This window comes from Salvelinus alpinus, chromosome 20 (genome assembly GCF_045679555.1).
Source record: "Salvelinus alpinus chromosome 20, SLU_Salpinus.1, whole genome shotgun sequence".
NCBI classification, from domain to species: domain Eukaryota; kingdom Metazoa; phylum Chordata; class Actinopteri; order Salmoniformes; family Salmonidae; genus Salvelinus; species Salvelinus alpinus.
Window position 1 is genome coordinate 26,347,195 of NC_092105.1, and position 17,522 is coordinate 26,364,716.

A 17,522-nucleotide genomic window follows, 5' to 3' on the forward strand; every position below is an offset into this window, starting at 1 on the left:
TGTGTGTGTGTGTCCTGAAAAACAGTGGGTTTGTTTATAAACATCAGGATTTTTATTCCAGAAGACAGTATACCTATGAGAGTATAGTATATGTAGTGCCTTTGGAAAGTATTCAGACCCCTTGACTTTTTCCAAAAATGTTTACATTACAACCTTATTCAAAAATCGATAAAAAAAGTTTCTCAAACTAGACACACTAATGTACTTGTCCTCTTGCTCAGTTGTGCACCTCCCACTCCTCTTTCTATTCTGGCTAAAGCCAGTTTGCACTGTTCTATGAAGGGAGTAGTACATAGCATTGTATGAGATCTTCAGTTTGTTGGCAATTTCTCGCATGGAATAGCCTTCCTTTCTCAGAACAAGAATAGACTGACAGGTTTCTGGCCATTTTGAGCCTGTAATCAAACCCACAAATGCTGATGCTCCAGGTACTCAACTAGTCTAAAGAAGGCCCGTTTTATTGCTTCTTTAATAAGCACAACAGTTTTCAGCTGTGCTAACAGAATTGCAAAAGGGTTTTCTAATGATCAATTAGCCTTTTAAAATGTATAAACTAGGATTAGCTAACACAACGTGCCATTGGAACACAGGAGTGATGGTTGCTGATAATGGGCCTCTGTACGCCTATGTAGATATTCCATTAAAAAAAAGATTTAATTGAATTTACAACATTAACAATGGCTACACTGTATTTCTGATCAATATTATGTTATTTTAATGGACAAAAAATGTGCTTTTCTTAAAAAATATATTTTTTAAATTCTAAGTGACACCAAACTTTTGAACGGTAGTGTAAGTATTCAGACCCTTTGCTATGAGACTCGAAATTGAGCTCAGGTGCATCCTGTTTCCATTGATCATCCTTGAGATGTTTTTATAACTTGATTGGACATGATTTGAAAAGGCACACACCTGTCTATATAAAGGTTCCACAATTGTTAGTGCATGTCAGAGCAAAAACCAAGGAATTGTCCCGAGAGCTCCGAGACAGGATTGTGTCGAGGTGCAGATCTGGGTAAGGATACCAAAACATTGCTGCAGCATTGAAGGTCCCCAAGAACACAGTGGCCTCATCATTCTTAAATGGAAGAAGTTTGGAACCACCAAGACTCTTCCAAGAGCTGGTCGCCCGGCCAAACTGAGCAATCGGGGGAGAAGGGCCTTGGTCAGGGAGGTGACCAAGAACCCGATGGTCACTCTGAAAGAGCTCTAGAGTTCCTCTGTGGAGATGGGAGAACCTTCCAGAAGGACAACCATCTCTGCAGCGCTCCACCAATCAGGCATTTATGGTAGAGTGGCCAGATGGAAGCCACGCCTCAGTAAAAGGCACATGACAACCCACTTGGAGTTTGCCAAGATGCACCTAAAGACTCTCAGACCACAAGAAACAAGATTCTCTGGTCTGATGAAACCAAGATTTAACTCTTTGGCCTGAATGCCAAGCGTCACGTCTGGAGGAAACCTGGCACCATCCCTACGGTGAGGCATGGTGGTGGCAGCACCATGCTGTGGGGATGTTTTTCAGCGGCAGGGACTGGGAGACTAGTCAGGATCGAGGTCAAGACAAACGGAGCAAAGTACAGAGATCCTTGATGAAAACCTGCGCCAGAGCACTCAGAACCTCAGACTGGGGTGAACGTTCACCTTCCAACAGGACAATGACCCTAAGCACACAGCCAAGACAATGCAGGAGTGACTTCGGGATAAGTCTCTGAATGTCCTTGAGTGGCCCAGCCAGAGCCGGACTTGAATCTGATCTAACATCTCTGGAGAGACCTGAAAATAGCTGTGCAGCAACGCTCCTTATTCAACCTGACAGAGCTTGAGAGGATCTGCAGAGAAATGGGAGAAACTCTCCAAATACAGATGTGCCAAGCTTGTAGCGTCATACACAAGAAGACTCGATGCTGTAATCGCTAACAAAGGGTGTTTAACAAAGTACTGAGTAAAGGGTCTGAATACTTATATAAATGTGATATTTCCATTTCTTATTTGTAAGAAATTTGCAAAAATGTCTAAACCTGTTTTTGTTTTTGTCATTATAGGGTTTTGTGTGTAGATTGATGAGGGGGGGGATGATTTAATCAATTTTAGAATAAGGCTGTAACGTAATAAAATGTATAAAAATTCAAGCGGTCTGAATACTTCCCGAAGGCACTGTATATGAGAAACATATAAATGGTAAAATACTGATACTTTATTTAACAAAATGGAGCAGAAAGTTCATACAGTACATACAGCAAAGACTCCTTCCATCCGTTAAGGCAGAAACTGAAAATATTTTGAAAATAATTAATATTTTAATCTAGCCTATGGTAGTATTTCAAATAAGATTAATTGTTTCAGATCCACTATTTCAGCTTTCAGTGTATGATTTCATATTAGTTTTATTTTATGGTTCAAAAAGCTCACAAATGCAGGATTTGTGTCGGGACGGATTTTAATCGCAACGTTTTAGACTTCAGTATGATTGAATTAGGGTCTCAGGTCAACTGATCACTTTTGTCTCTGGGAGACATGGTGGAAGCAGGTAGGGTTAGAAGACAGGGTTAGAGGTAAGGGGTCAATAAGCGTAAGGACTGAAATAAGAGTTCATAGACAGGTTGAGGGTCCAAGTTAGGATGTAGGTCAAAGTTAGGATGAGGATAGGGTTAGAGATCAGGGTCAAAGGTTACAGGTCAGGGGTAAGGACCAAAGTAAGGGTCCATGGCTGAGAGATGGGGCCAAAAACAGACCCAGTTCCATGTCCCAGTACAAGTTTCAGATCAGAGAAGAGGTTGGGCATAGATGTGGTCAGGGTTAGTGTTAGGGTCAGGGTTTACATCTTGTTAGATGTGGTCAGGGTTAGTCAAGCGTCAAATGACATCTTGTTCTGGGGACCTATAAATTTATAATCAACTCAAATTAAAACCTACGGTCGTTAAATAACATATTTGAATGCAATAAAGCACTAAAAGCTTTAAATCTTACCATCTTTTCTCCATTATGTTTACAAGTTATTTACATATTTGAACAGACTGCTGGTTGGTAGATCTCCGGACTGTTGAACTTGTTATTGTTGAACCATTCAGGGGAATTTGTCCCAGGTGCTATGAATACAGTCTGTCTCTGTCCCTGTCCATCTGTTGTTCTCTGTCTGTCGGTGTCTGTCTGTCTGTCTGTCCTTCAGACCACATCCCTGGCCTGGCTGAGCACAGAGCTACAGGGAACGTTGATCCTCTGAAGGATTTCATTGCAATTGAAATATTCTACATTCACATTTCACAGGTTCTTCAAGTTGTTCCCAGAGGGTTCAGTCAGTAGTCTGATCTGGACATCACAGCAGCCCCGCTCCAGGGCAAATCACATGGCAACTTCGGCCATTTCGGACGCAGCTTATAGAAGCAATGTTTCCATGATGTATGGACCAAATTGGCAGCCATATTGGATGTTCTCATTTATTATGTTCTTTTTACTGATGCACATTACTTAATCTCCCAGAGTTCATCACTTCTGCTCCCTCATTGTTCTATTCATGCAACACGGCAGACTGGATCGTTCCGCCATCTTAGGTGCTGGAGAAACTATCCTGCTTCGTTCTGCCCCATCTCTGTCTGTGGTTATACGCGTGTGGTAGAATGTGTGTGTGTGTTGGGGTGTGTGTGCGTGTGTGTATGGGGCAGGTGAGTGTTACTGTAAGGACTATAGCCCTGCATGGGCTGCACCCCCACAACAGATCCAGGGGTCATGGGGGTGGCAGGGTGAGAACCAGGGGTCATGGGCAGGGACCTGGGGGTCATCAAGGGCACGTCGTCAGGGGAACGTCTCAGGGTCAGGGTGTAGTCAGGTGGACAGGTCAGTCGCAGGGTGTCCAGAGTGTTGTAGATGTCCTGTGTGTCCAGCGTGTCCAGAGCCTCCAGTGTGTGGTGTATGTTGTGTGTGTCGTGTATCTCCAGCGTGTTGTGTTGGTGCAGAGCCTCAGCCTCCAGCTGCTTCAGAAGTCCCTCCCCCTGCAGCTGGTGTGTGATGTCAGCGTTCATGAGGTCACGGCGTGGAGGTGGGCGTGGCAGCCTCCGGTGTTCCATCTTGCGTTTGTCCTTCTTGTAGAGCAGAGCTGCAAAGGCCAGGATGTTGAGGAAGAGGAGTGAGGCTCCCACTGCAATGGTAACACTCAGCTCAGTGGAGTAGTCCTCCATAACGGGGTGGGGGACCTGGAGCTCCTCCCCCTGCAGTGCTGGAGCCTGGGGCGTGGCCGGGGGGTTGGGGTTGGGGTGGCGCGTGCTACCCAAGCCCAGGCCTTTAGACAGCCGCTTGGTGTAGGAGTGGGGGGTGGTGTCCTGGGGAGGGCTGTGGGTTGCAGAGGACACGTACTGCAGCAACTCGTTGATGTTGTGGAGGTGGGGCACCAGCTGTAGCCAGAAAGCTGTCTTGGCGGCTCTGGAGTCAGAATCATCATCCATACAAAGAAAAAATACATTTCACAAGGAATCGGATAATATACACAATAACGTAAGATAACATCATACATTATAAATTATAGTTATTATACATTAAACAGTCAGAAGGGGAAAGTGGCAAGTGCTGCTATTATGAAGTGCTAACACTGCAAAGTGGTTCATTATACATAATTTAACAAGATATGGAAGCAGCAAGATATCTGTTGCTCTTGGAAAGGTAGGCAAAGAAATATCTACCTGTAGTGGTCTCTGACTATGTGATCTACCTGTAGTGTTCTGTAGTGGTCTGTGATTATCTGATCTACCTGTAGTGGTCTGTGATTATCTGATCTACCTGTAGTGGTCTGTGATTATCTGATCTACCTGTAGTGTTCTGTGGTGGTCTGTGATTATCTGATCTACCTGTAGTGTTCTGTATTGGTCTGTGATTATCTGATCTACCTGTAGTGGTCTGTAGTGGTCTGTGATTATCTGATCTACCTGTAGTGGTCTGTGATTATCTGATCTACCTGTAGTGGTCCGTAGTGGTCTGTGATTATCTGATCTACCTGTAGTGTTCTGTAGTGGTCTGTGATTATCTGATCTACCTGTAGTGTTCTGTAGTGGTCTGTGATTATCTGATCTACCTGTAGTGGTCTCTGACACGTGGCTTCAGGCCGATGTGCAGGTACAGCTGTTCCTTGGGGGTGTACTTGGCCCAGGCCACCTCCTCAAAACGGTTGGGTTTGGTGTGGATGAACTTGGTGTCCTGGGGCACCGGCTGGTTAGGATCTCTGGGACACAGCACAAACACAATCAGAAAACGTGATCTTAAAAGTGAACTGTGCTTACTTTTACCATTCATTAGAGGAAAGTAAGATATTTCTTAGCAAAGGAGTTAGACAAGAGATTTTTCTTACCCTGTCTTGGCGAAGTTTGTCCAGTATGTCATGACCACGGCGCTGAGCATTACATCGTTCTTAGAGAAGTTACAGTTGAAGAGGTCAGTGGGGCCGATCAGCGGCAGACCGAACACATACGGCACCTCATCTCCATGAGCGGAGTCAGCCCAGGCGGGCGACGCGTCACTCTGACAGTGGTGGTAGAAGGAGTAGAAATATGTTGGCGATCCGTACTGGGCGTGGAGGTCTGCTGTGGCCACCGCCGGCGCCACCCACTGGTGATCAGTGAACAGGGCGACTAGCGTCTTCCGCCGGGTTTCAGGGTTCTCCCGGTCGGCCCAGTCTGTGTACATGAACTTGATGCTCTCTCTCAGCGTGTCCTGCCGCAAGGATAAAAACAAGGTAAAAAAAGACCTTGTCAATAAAGCACATGAGAGCATAGACAGATTGCAGTATGCAGAGTGTAGTTCTACTTTTTGCTGAACATATTCTTTGCCCTCCAGCACCTGGCGTAGAAACACTGGATGGGCATATACATTTTCCTACAGCCTACCTTCCCCTCTGGGTAGCCGTAGAGACTGTCCACGAAGTCCGACACGGCAAAGTCAAAATCGTCGCTGGAGACACCGTCCTCACTGTCCACCATCCCGTCAACGAACTGAAGCCCCTCCCCCTGGTTCACACCCAGCATGATATCATAGTTGAGGAACTCTCCCTATGTGTGACGAACAGGGTTGACAATAACAATATTATGCATCCTTAACCCTGACTCAGAACCAAATCTTGCTAAATCTAATAAACCATGTTTTATTATTAACTTTTATTTAATCAGGGGAGCCCAATTATATTATTATTCTTTTTTTACTCCATATACAAATTATACATACGAACATCAACTTACAGACACACAAAAAATGAGCACATATCATCTGCCCGGACCCGCATGCTCACACCCCCATCCCTAGTGCCTGCATTATTGTTTGCTACTTGGCCTGCAATTGTATCGATTTGTTTTTCTCAGTCGCCAATGCTATTTATATATTTTAATAATAAATCATTCGATTTTTCCATTGTGTTAATGATGGCGGATTGATTTATTTCCAAGTTTTTACAATAAGTTTTTTCAAGTGAGGAGAAGAGAATTGTCCAGCCCAGCCCAATATGCCATGTCTTCAAATATGCAGACAGACGGATTAAAGGTAAGTTACATTGAAATACTTCTGACAGCAAACTTTATAGCTCCACCCACAACTTCCGGACTTTATAGCATTCCCAAAAAGCATGGATTATTCAGCCATTATTAGTTTTACACGTAAGACATGAATTTTGTATCTTGTATAAAAAATTCTATACAGTAGTTTATACCTCCATCTTGTACCAACATCAGTTCTTTATAAGTCTTGGTTGCAATAGTTTATATATTTTTCTAAGAGACGGTCAGTTGGATATGCCCTCTGCAAGGTTTTGTATATTCCCTATCATTTGAGCATCTGTTTCCGTAACTTTTAAGTTGCATATATTTAAAACTACTGTATCTTCATTGGTCAGTCCAAAATGACTTTTTAATTCTGTCATGGAAATACATTTATTTTCTGTTACCAAGTCATTTAGGGTTTCTATGCCTTTAGTTTTCCATGTGGACCAATTCATCTGTGAATTCTGAAAAGCCATCCAAGGATTGATCAATAAGGTTGTGTTTTTAGGGAATGATATTGTTTCTTGTAGAATATGTTTCATTTTCTTCAATATTGTTATAGTGTTCTTAACTATGAAGTTGATTCTGGAGATGAGCATCTGCATCTTCAATATGTACCCATTGTTCCTCTTTAGTGCATTTAACCATATGTTGCAAATAAAAGCCTTGGGTAGTGAGTTGATACAATTCCATGTCTGGAAGGTTAAAACCACCCTCAGACTTAGGAAGATGTTAAACTTTCTTTTTTTATTCTATACATTTTATTTGGCCATATAAAGTCTGTTATGACCAAGTATACTTTTTTAAAGAATGTCTTCGGTGGGGTACTTGGTATTAAATCCAAAATCACTGGCAGCCATGCCATTCTAAAGAGGTTTATCCTACCTGTAAGATTTATGGGAAGATTTTTCCATTTAATTAGACCTGCTTTCATATTGTTGTGTAATGGAATAAAGTTATCTTTATATATTTGTTGTTATTTATTAAGCATCCTTAGTATTTCATTTCTTTTTTTTTGTGGTCCACTTAAAAGGATTCCTGTAGATCGTGTCTTATTCTTTTACTTTTTCCTAATGCCATTTTTTCATTTTTTCCCACATACATTTTTGATCCTGAGATTTTTGAGTATTCATAAAATATTTTTAGCAAAAGGGGGCATTGAGTTTTCAATATTGGTCAGGTATATCAGGAGATCATCTGCAAATAAGTTAATATTTTTATTAATGTTTACCAATACTGATACCTGTTACGTTTGGGTCCTGTCTAATTCTTTCTGCAAAGAATTCAATAGCCAGTGCAAACAGTTCAATAGCCAGTGCAAACAGGAGTGGGGAGAGGGGACATCCCTGTCTTGTGCCCCTTTCTAAAGCAATTTCAGCAGATAATGTATTATTTGTGTATATTTGGGCTTTAGGACATTCATGCAATATTTTTATAAATGTATTATTTCAGCTGGAAAGTTGAAAGCTTCCAAAGTTGTGAATAGAAAAGACCATTCAAGATGGTCGAAAGCCTTCTCGGCATCAACAGCCATTATTGATAAATGTGAATCTTGTTTTTTGGGGTATTGTATTAAACTGAAACATGTTCTTGTATATTTTCAATAACCCTGTTTAATTAATATATACTGTATCAAGTCTGTTAAGACTTTTGCCATTCTATTGTTTATAAGCTTTGTTATTATTTTATTGTCACAATTGATTAAACTTAAGGGTCTATAATCAGCAGGGGACTCTCCAAGTTTTCCTGGTTTTAATATAACTGAAATAACCGTTTGATACATGAAACTAGGAAGTATTGAATTGAGTGACATGTGCTTTGTCATTTGTGTGGGGCTATTTTTGTCCCAAAATGTTGAATAGAATTCTATGTGAAAGCCATCCATTTCTGATGCTTTTCTCCATGTGAATGTTTTAACACTATCTAATATTTCTTCTTGGGTGATCTCTGTTTTTTCAATGGTGTCCTGAGGACATAAAATAGAATGTAAAAACAAGTACATTACATTAGAACATCACAGGCATCATTAACAAATTATTAAAGTCAATCAAAACAATTGCACACCTCAGTGAACTCATTCATCATCAGAGTTTTAAACTGCCCTAGTGGCACCAGGGAATCCAAATATGTAATCAATTTTGTAAGTGATTCCAAAAATGTGGAGCATTAAAACAAAAAACAGATATACCTAGTTCGGTGGAGACCAACCCTGTGAACGGGTTTGGTATCTCATGTTTTTATACTTTAAAAAAATAAGTTAGGTAAGTCAAGAGCTTGTATAGTAGAGCTTTGAACACAAAATGGGACTAATGAAGTGATCTACGGGACTTTAATGAGAACCAGCCAACCTTTTAATACAGGATGCAGTGATGCGTATTAAAACTATCACCTGTGATAAAACGAAGGGTGCTATGGTAGACGGCATCCAAAGGGCTAAGAGTAGTGCCTGCTGCATTCCAATAAATGGTGTCACCTTAGTCAAGCTCTGGCAGGAAAGTTGACTATACAATCTGCCTCTTGTTGTTCAGGGAGAAGCATGATCTATTTCTATAAAAGAAGCCTACTTTAAATGTCAGCTTCTTAACTAGCTCATCCATATGTATTTTAAACGTCAAATTATTATTAGTCCAAAAGCCCAGATATTTATAGGCGAGAACCTGCTCAATGACCTATGAATGACCCAAGCCCAGCTCAGTTAATTCCTACCATTCTGTCGCTGAGTCATCATAATGCTTTAGCAAATGTACATTATACCAGGGGCATTGGTAGACACAATGTAAGTAACCTAATGTATGTCCCTCTAACTGCCCTGATGCCTCTGCTGACCCTACAGCTATTGTATGCAGCAATCATGTGTCTATGAACCAGATTTATGCTGTTAGCAATGAGGCGGTGTGCCCTAGTAGGAAGTCCACTGTGTGCAGCTCACCCTGCACTAACATAAATACCATGAGAATATCTACTTCTGCTAAGCTTCCCAGTAAAGCAATGAAAAGAAGCAAGCCTCCCAGAAAAGTGCTCAAAATATCCCATGTTAACATATGTATCTTGAGAAACAAGGTTCATGAAATGAATAACTTGTAGTAACAGATTACATTTATTTTCTGACTATCTCTGAAACTCACTTAGACAATACCTTTATTGATACAGTGGTAGCAATACAAGGTTATAACATTTACAGAAAATACAGAAATGCCAGTGGTGGAGGTGTTGCTATTTATATTCAGAACCACATTCCTGTAAAGATTAGAGAGGATCTCATGTAAATTACTGCTGAAGTAATATGGTTCATCTGCCTCACCTAAAGCCCATTCTTGTGGGAAGCTACTATAGACCACAGAGTGTTAACAATCAGTAGCTGGATAGCATGTGTGAAATGCTTGATAATGATTGCGATATCAACAGAGAGGTATATTTTCTAGGTGATTAAAATGTGATTCAAATTTGGCTTTCATCAAGCTGCCCACACAAGAAAAAGCTTCAAACTGTAACCAGTGCCTGCAACCTGGTTCAGGTTATCAGTCAACCTAACAGAGTAGTTACAAACAGCACAGAAATTAAATTTACCAGATGTATTGATCACATCTTTACTAATGCTGCAGAAATATGCTTGAAAGCAGTATCTAGATCCATCGGATGTAGTGATCACAATATAGTAGCCATATCTAGGAAACCCAAAGTTCCTAAGGCTGGGCCTAATATAGTGTATAAGATGTCATACAATAAGTTTTGTAGTGATTCCTATGTTGTTGATGTAAATAATATTTGTTGGTCCGTGGTGTGTAATGAGGAGCAAACAGACATTGCACTTAAAATTGAAATGAAATTGCTTATCCCAGTTACTAATAAGCATGCACCCATTAAGAAAAGTACTGTAAAAACGGTTAACTCCCCGTGGATTAATGAGGAATAGAAAAATTGTATGGTTGAGAAGGATGAGGCAAAAGGGATGGCAAATAAGTCTGGCTGCATAACCGATTGGCAAACGTACTGCAAATTGAGAAATCATGTGACTAAACTGAATAATGTTTCAATGAAACATGGTGAAGCCCCAAAATTGCCCTCGCTAGAAGCCTGTGTTTCAGACATAAGGAAGTGGATGGCTGCAAACTTTCTACTTTTAAACTCGGACAAAACAGAGATGCTTGTTCTAGGTCCCAAGAAACAAAGAGATCTTCTGTTAAATCTGACAATTAATCTTGATGGTTGTAAAGTCGTCTCAAATAAAACTGTGAAGGACCTCGGCGTTACTCTTGACCCTGATCTCTCTTTTGACGAACATATCAAGACTGTTTCAAGGACAGCTTCAAGGACAGCTTTTTTCCATCTACGTAACATTGCAAAAATCAGAAATTTTCTGTCCAAAAATGATGCAGAAAAATTAATCCATGCATTTGTTACTTCTAGGTTAGACTACTGCAATGCTCTACTTTCCGGCTACCCGGATAAAGCACTGAATAAACTTCAGTTAGTGCTAAATACGGCTGCTAGAATCCTGACTAGAACCAAGAAATTTGATCATATTACTCCAGTGCTAGCTTCCCTACACTGGCTTCCTGTTAAGGCAAGGGCTGATTTCAAGGTTTTACTGTTAACCTATAAAGCGTTACATGGGCTTGCTCCTACCTATTTGTCCGAGTTGGTCCTGCCGTACATACCTATACGTACGCTACGGTCACAAGACGCAGGCCTCCTAATTGTCTCTAGAATTTCTAAGCAAACAGCGGGAGGCAGGGCTTTCTCCTATAGATCTCCATTTTTATGGAACGGTCTGCCTACCCATGTGAGAGACGCAGACTCGGTCTCAACCTTTAAGTCTTTACTGAAGACTTATCTCTTCAGTAGGTCATATGATTGAGTGTAGTCTGGCCCAGGAGTGTGAAGGTGAACGGAAAGGCTCTGGAGCAACGAACCGCCCTTGCTGTCTCTGCCTGGCCGGTTCCCCTCTCTCCACTGGGATTCTCTGCCTCTAACCCTATTACAGGGGCTGAGTCACTGGCTTACTGGTGCTCTTTCATGCCGTCCCTGGGAGGGGTGCGTCACTTGAGTGGGTTGAGTTACTGACGTGATCTTCCTGTCTGGGTTGGCGCCCCCCCTTGGTTTGTGCTGTGGTGGAGATCTTTGTGGGCTATACTCGGCCTTGTCTCAGGATTGTAAGTTGGTGGTTGAAGATATCCCTCTAGTGGTGTGGGGGCTGTGCTTTGGCAAAGTGGGTGGGGTTATATCCTTCCTGTTTGGCCCTGTCCGGGGGTTTCTTCTGATGGGGCCACAGTGTCTCCTGACCCCTCCTGTCTCAGCCTCCAGTATTTATGCTGCAGTAGTTTATGTGTCGGGGGGCTAGGGTCAGGTGGTTATACCTGGAGTACTTCTCCTATCTTATCCAGTGTCCTGTGTGAATTTAAGTATGCTCTCTCTAATTCTCTCGTTCTCTCTTTCTTTCTCTCTCTCGGAGAACCTGAGCCCTAGGACCATACGTCACGGCAAACCGGGCATGATGACTCCTTGCTGTCCCCAGTCCGCCTGGCCTTGCTGCTATTCCAGTTTCAGCTGTTCTGCCTGCGGTTATGGAACCCCTACCTGTCCCAGACCTGCTGTTTTCAACTCTTAATGATCGGCTATGAAAAGCCAACTGATATTTATTCCTGATTATTATTTGACCATGCTTGTCATTTATGAACATTTTGAAAATCTTGGCTCTCTCTAATTCTCTCCTTCTCTCTTTCTTTCTCTCTCTCGGAGGACCTGAGCCCTAGGACCATACGTCACGGCAAACCGGGCATGATGACTCCTTGCTGTCCCCAGTCCGCCTGGCCTTGCTGCTATTCCAGTTTCAGCTGTTCTGCCTGCGGTTATGGAACCCCTACCTGTCCCAGACCTGCTGTTTTCAACTCTTAATGATCGGCTATGAAAAGCCAACTGATATTTATTCCTGATTATTATTTGACCATGCTTGTCATTTATGAACATTTTGAAAATCTTGGCTCTCTCTAATTCTCTCCTTCTCTCTTTCTTTCTCTCTCTCGGAGGACCTGAGCCCTAGGACCATACGTCACGGCAAACCGGGCATGATGACTCCTTGCTGTCCCCAGTCCGCCTGGCCTTGCTGCTATTCCAGTTTCAGCTGTTCTGCCTGCGGTTATGGAACCCCTACCTGTCCCAGACCTGCTGTTTTCAACTCTTAATGATCGGCTATGAAAAGCCAACTGATATTTATTCCTGATTATTATTTGACCATGCTTGTCATTTATGAACATTTTGAAAATCTTGGCTCTCTCTAATTCTCTCTTTCTTTCTCTCTCTCGGAGGACCTGAGCCCTAGGACCATACGTCAGGACTACCGGGCATGATGACTCCTTGCTGTCCCCAGTCCACCTGGCCTTGCTGCTATTCCAGTTTCAATTGTTCTGCCTGCGGTTATGGAACCGCCACCTGTCCCAGACCTGCTATTTTCAACTCTTAATGATCGGCTATGAAAAGCCAACTGAAAATTATTCATGATTATTATTTGACCATGCTTGTCACTTATGAATATTTTGAACATCTTGGCATAGTTCTGTTATAATCTCCACCCGGCACAGCCAGAAGAGGACTGGCCACCCCTCATAGCCTGGTTCCTCTCTAGGTTTCTTCCTAGGTTTTGGCCTTTCTAGGGAGTTTTTCCTAGCCACCGTGCTTCTACACCTGCATTGCTTGCTGTTTGGGGTTTTAGGCTGGGTTTCTGTACAGCACTTCGAGATATTAGCTGATGTACGAAGGGCTATATAAAATAAACTTGATTTGATTTGATTTGAATAAAAAGAAGAAGAAACTACACTATGAAAGATAAATGACAAAGAAGTAAAAAGCTTTGGAGCACCTTCAATGAAATGTTGGGGGAAAAAGCTAACTCAGCTCCATCATTCATTGAATCAGATGGCTCATTCATTACAAAACCCACTGATATTGCCAACTATTTAAAAAAAAATCATTGGCAAGATTAGAAAACTTAGGCATGACATGCCAGCAACAAACGCTGACACTACACATCCAAGTATATCTGACCAAATTATGAAAGACAAGAATTGTACTTTTGAATTCTGTGAAGTGAGTGTGGAAGAGGTGAAACAATTATTGTTGTCTATCAACAATGACAAGCCACCGGGGTCTGACAACTTGGATGGGAAATTGCTGTGGATAATAGTGGACGATATGGTCACTCCTATTTACCATATCTTCAGTTTAAGCCTACTAGAATGTGTGTGCCCTCAGGCCTGGAGGGAAGCAAAAGTAATTCCGCTACCTAAGAATAGTAAAGCCCCCTTTCATGGCTCAAATAGCCAACCAATCAGCCTGTTACCAACCCTTAGTAAAGTTGAAGAAAAAATTGTGTTTGACCAGATACAATGCTATTTTACAGTAAACAAATTGACAACAGACTTTCAGCATGCTTATAGGGAAGGACATTCAACCAGCACAGCACTTACACAAATGACTGATGATTGGCTCAGAGAAATTGATGATAAAAAGATTGTGGAGCTGTTTTGTTCGACTGTTAGTCGGCTTTTGACATTATCAATCAGTCTGCTACTGGAAACACTTTATGTGTTATGGCTTTACACCCCCTGCTATATTGTGGATAAAGATTTACCTGTCTAACAGAACACAGAGGGTGTTCTTTAATGGAAGCTTCTCCAACATAATAAAGGTAGAATCAGGAATTCCCCAGGGCAACTGTCTAGGCCCCTTACTTTTTTCAGTCTTTACTAACGATATTGAGTAAAGCCAGTATGTCTATGTATGCGGATGACTCAACACTATAAACGTCGGCTACTACAGCAACTGAAATGACTGCACTTAACACTTAACAAACACTTAACAAAGAGCTTTCAGAATGGATGGCAAGGAATAAGTTAGTCCTAAATATTTCAAAAAATAAAAGCATTGTATTTGGGAGAAATCATTCACTAAACCCTAAACCTCAACTAAATCTTGACATGCCACCAGAGGTCTCTTCAAGTCCAGAATAGAATATTGGAGGCGCACAGTACTACATAGATCCATGACTACATGGAACTCTATTCCACATCAGGCAATTGATTAAAGCAGTAGAATCAGATTTTAAAAAACAGATAAAAAACACACCTTATAGAACAGCGGGGACTGTGAAGCAACACAAACATAGGCATATCAAATCAAATGTATTTATATAGCCCTTCTTAGATCAGCTGATATCTCAAAGTGCTGTACAGAAACCCAGCCTAAAACCCCAAACAGCAAGCAATGCAGGTGTAGAAGCACGGTGGCTAGGAAAAACTCCCTAGAAAGGCCAAAACCTAGGAAGAAACCTAGAGAGGAACCAGGCTATGAGGGGTGGCCAGTCCTCTTCTGGCTGTGCCGGGTGGAGATTATAACAGAACATGGCCAAGATGTTCAAATGTTAATAAATGACCAGCATGGTCAAATAGACATAGACATATGCATACACACATATGATAACATACGCACTATACACACACACACGTACACATGTATTTTGGGTTGTAGATATGTGGTAGTGGAGTATGGGCCTGAGGGCCCACACTTATTGTGTTGTGAATTCTGTAATGAATGTATTGTAATGTTTTTAAAATGGTAAAACTGCTTTCATTTTGCCAGACCCTAGGAGTAGCTGCTGCCTAGGCTTTAAATCGACCCCTGTAGGACACCTTTAGTAATATCGAGGAAACTTGACTTGACACCATCAGAATGCACACATTGTGTCCTATCTGACAGATAGTTCCTAAACCACTTGCAAGACACCTGGTCAAGGCCCATTACAGACAACCTTTGAATGAGTAAGCGATGGTCAACAGTATCAAAAGCCTTGGATAGGTCTATAAATATGGTAACACAGTTATTCCTATGATCTAAGCAATTTAATATATAATTTAAGACAAACGTAGCTGCTGAAATGGTGCTATGTCCAGGTCTAACATTTTAAGAATAACTTGTAATACATGTATAATATATATAAACCATAGAGGCTTCTATATTTTCTCACCTGCTCCATGAGTATCTGGGGGTCATCAGGGATGACATCACCGTCGATGACAGGTCCGAAGGCGGTGTGGTATTTAGCTGGAGTGATATTCTGTTCCACCAGCTCCTGGTAGGTCTTCCCCTGCAAACAGACGATCAGCTCTGATGAGTCCTCCAGGCTGCAGCCCACCTTGTCCCCCAGCAGCCTTGCATACTTCCCTGGCTGGTAGTTGACCGCCCAGCTGGACAGGGCTGTCCCACTCTGGATGATCGCCTTCTGGAACAGATCTGATACACAGCATGCTGACAGAGGTTAGAGGTCAGAGGTTATGGGTCAAGAATTGGAGGTGACTCTTTGAGAAGTGTGACCAGGCTAACAGTTAGAAGTTAAAGGTCAAGGGTAAGGGTTCAGAGGTTGGGTTCAGGGGTTAGAGGTTACTTACCCTCAGAGTAGTGGGACAGAGTTAGTAGGCTGACACAGGAGGCTCCAGCCCCGGAGCCAAACACAGTGACTCTGTCTGGGTCTCCGCTGAATGCAGCAATGTTCTCCTTCACCCAGCGCAGAGCCTGGATCTGGTCCAACAGACCATAGTTGCCTTTAGCTGCCTGGTCACCCGTACTGAGGAAACCTGAGGGAATAACACATATAAAATACACAACAATATAGAAGGAAAGTCTAGTAGATATTAGAGTAAAAAATTATTATAACACAACAAACAGAAATACAGAGCATTCGGAAAGTATTCAGACCCCTTGACTTTTTCCACATTTTGTTACGTTACAGCCTTATTTTTTAAATCGATTGAATTGTTGTTTTTCCTCATCAATCTACACACAATACCCCATAATGACAAAGCAAAAACAGTTTTTTTTACAATTTAGCAAATTAAAAATTGAAATATCACATTTACATAAGTATTCAGACCCTTTACTCAGTACTTTGTTGAAGCACCTTTGGCAGCAATTACAGCTTTGGGTCTTCTTGGGTATAACGCTACAAGCTTGGCAGATCTGTACTTGGGGAGTTTCTCCCATTCTTCTCTGCAGATCCTCTCAAGCTCTGTCAGGTTGGATGGGGAGCGTCGCTGCACAGCTATTTTCAGGTCTCTCCAGAGCAGAGGTCGACCAATTAATCGGAATGGGCGAAACGGGTGATGATTTAACAAGAGCATTCGCGAAAAAAGCACTGTCGTTGCACCAATGTGTACCTAACCATAAACATCAATGCCTTTATTAAAATCAATACACAAGTATATATTTTTAAACCTGCATATCTAGTTAATATTGCCTGCTAACATGAATTTCTTTTAACTAGGGAAATTGTCACTTCTCTTGCGTTCTGTGCAAGCAGAGTCAGGGTATTGTGATAATGTGCGTCTAGGTGGTAGGTGTAGGAGTCAGGCGCAGGAGAGCAGGGATGTCTGAGAAGCGTGTTTTAATAAGAAAGTCCACCAACACAGGAATGGCACAATCGAAAAGGTACAACGCCCTCGACAACAGAGAACCCGTACAAACGCACGGAGGAACAAACAAAGTTCCGACACGATTACACTTAAGAATCCGTGAAAAGAAATAACGGTATAATCTAACCGAGCACATCACAATAAAAGACTAATCCTGCACAAACTTAGGCAGGCAACAGGTTACAATTATACACACAGAAATTAACACAAATGAAACCAGGCATGAAAAAGAACCAAAGACAAAACAAACAGAAAAGGAAAAAGGGATCAGTGATGGCTAGTAGACCGGCGACGCCGCCCGCCGAGCGCTGCCCGAACAGGGAGAGGAGCTACCTTCGGTAGAAGACGTGACAGGTATATGCAGCAGTTTGGGCTGCCTGGCTCGTTGCGAACTGTGTGAAGACCATTTCTTCCTAACAAAGACCGTAATTAATTTGCCAGAATTGTACATAATTATGACATTACATTGAAGGTTGTGCAATGTAACAGCAATATTTAGACTTAGGGATGCCACCCGTTAGATAAAATACGGAACGGTTCCGTATTTCAC

The 17,522-nt window shown here is 42.0% G+C and overlaps 1 protein-coding gene across 2 annotated transcripts in view; it reads right to left on the reverse strand.

The window, feature by feature from the left end:
• The window catches only part of LOC139546577 (neuroligin-4, X-linked-like), a 25,440-nt gene continuing 7,918 nt past the window's right edge, over nucleotides 1-17,522 (reverse strand). The window contains exons 4-9 of one of the 2 annotated variants that reach the window (XM_071355115.1): nucleotides 15,953-16,138; nucleotides 15,532-15,812; nucleotides 5,871-6,032; nucleotides 5,336-5,697; nucleotides 5,063-5,209; nucleotides 1-4,416 (exon numbers count right to left, since the gene is read on the reverse strand). In XM_071355115.1, coding sequence (XP_071211216.1) covers nucleotides 3,600-4,416; nucleotides 5,063-5,209; nucleotides 5,336-5,697; nucleotides 5,871-6,032; nucleotides 15,532-15,812; nucleotides 15,953-16,138 — 1,955 coding nt within the window. In that variant the 3' untranslated portion in view covers nucleotides 1-3,599. The remainder of the gene's footprint in view (nucleotides 4,417-5,062; nucleotides 5,210-5,335; nucleotides 5,698-5,870; nucleotides 6,033-15,531; nucleotides 15,813-15,952; nucleotides 16,139-17,522) is intronic. The other variant, XM_071355116.1, reaches the window with a different exon arrangement.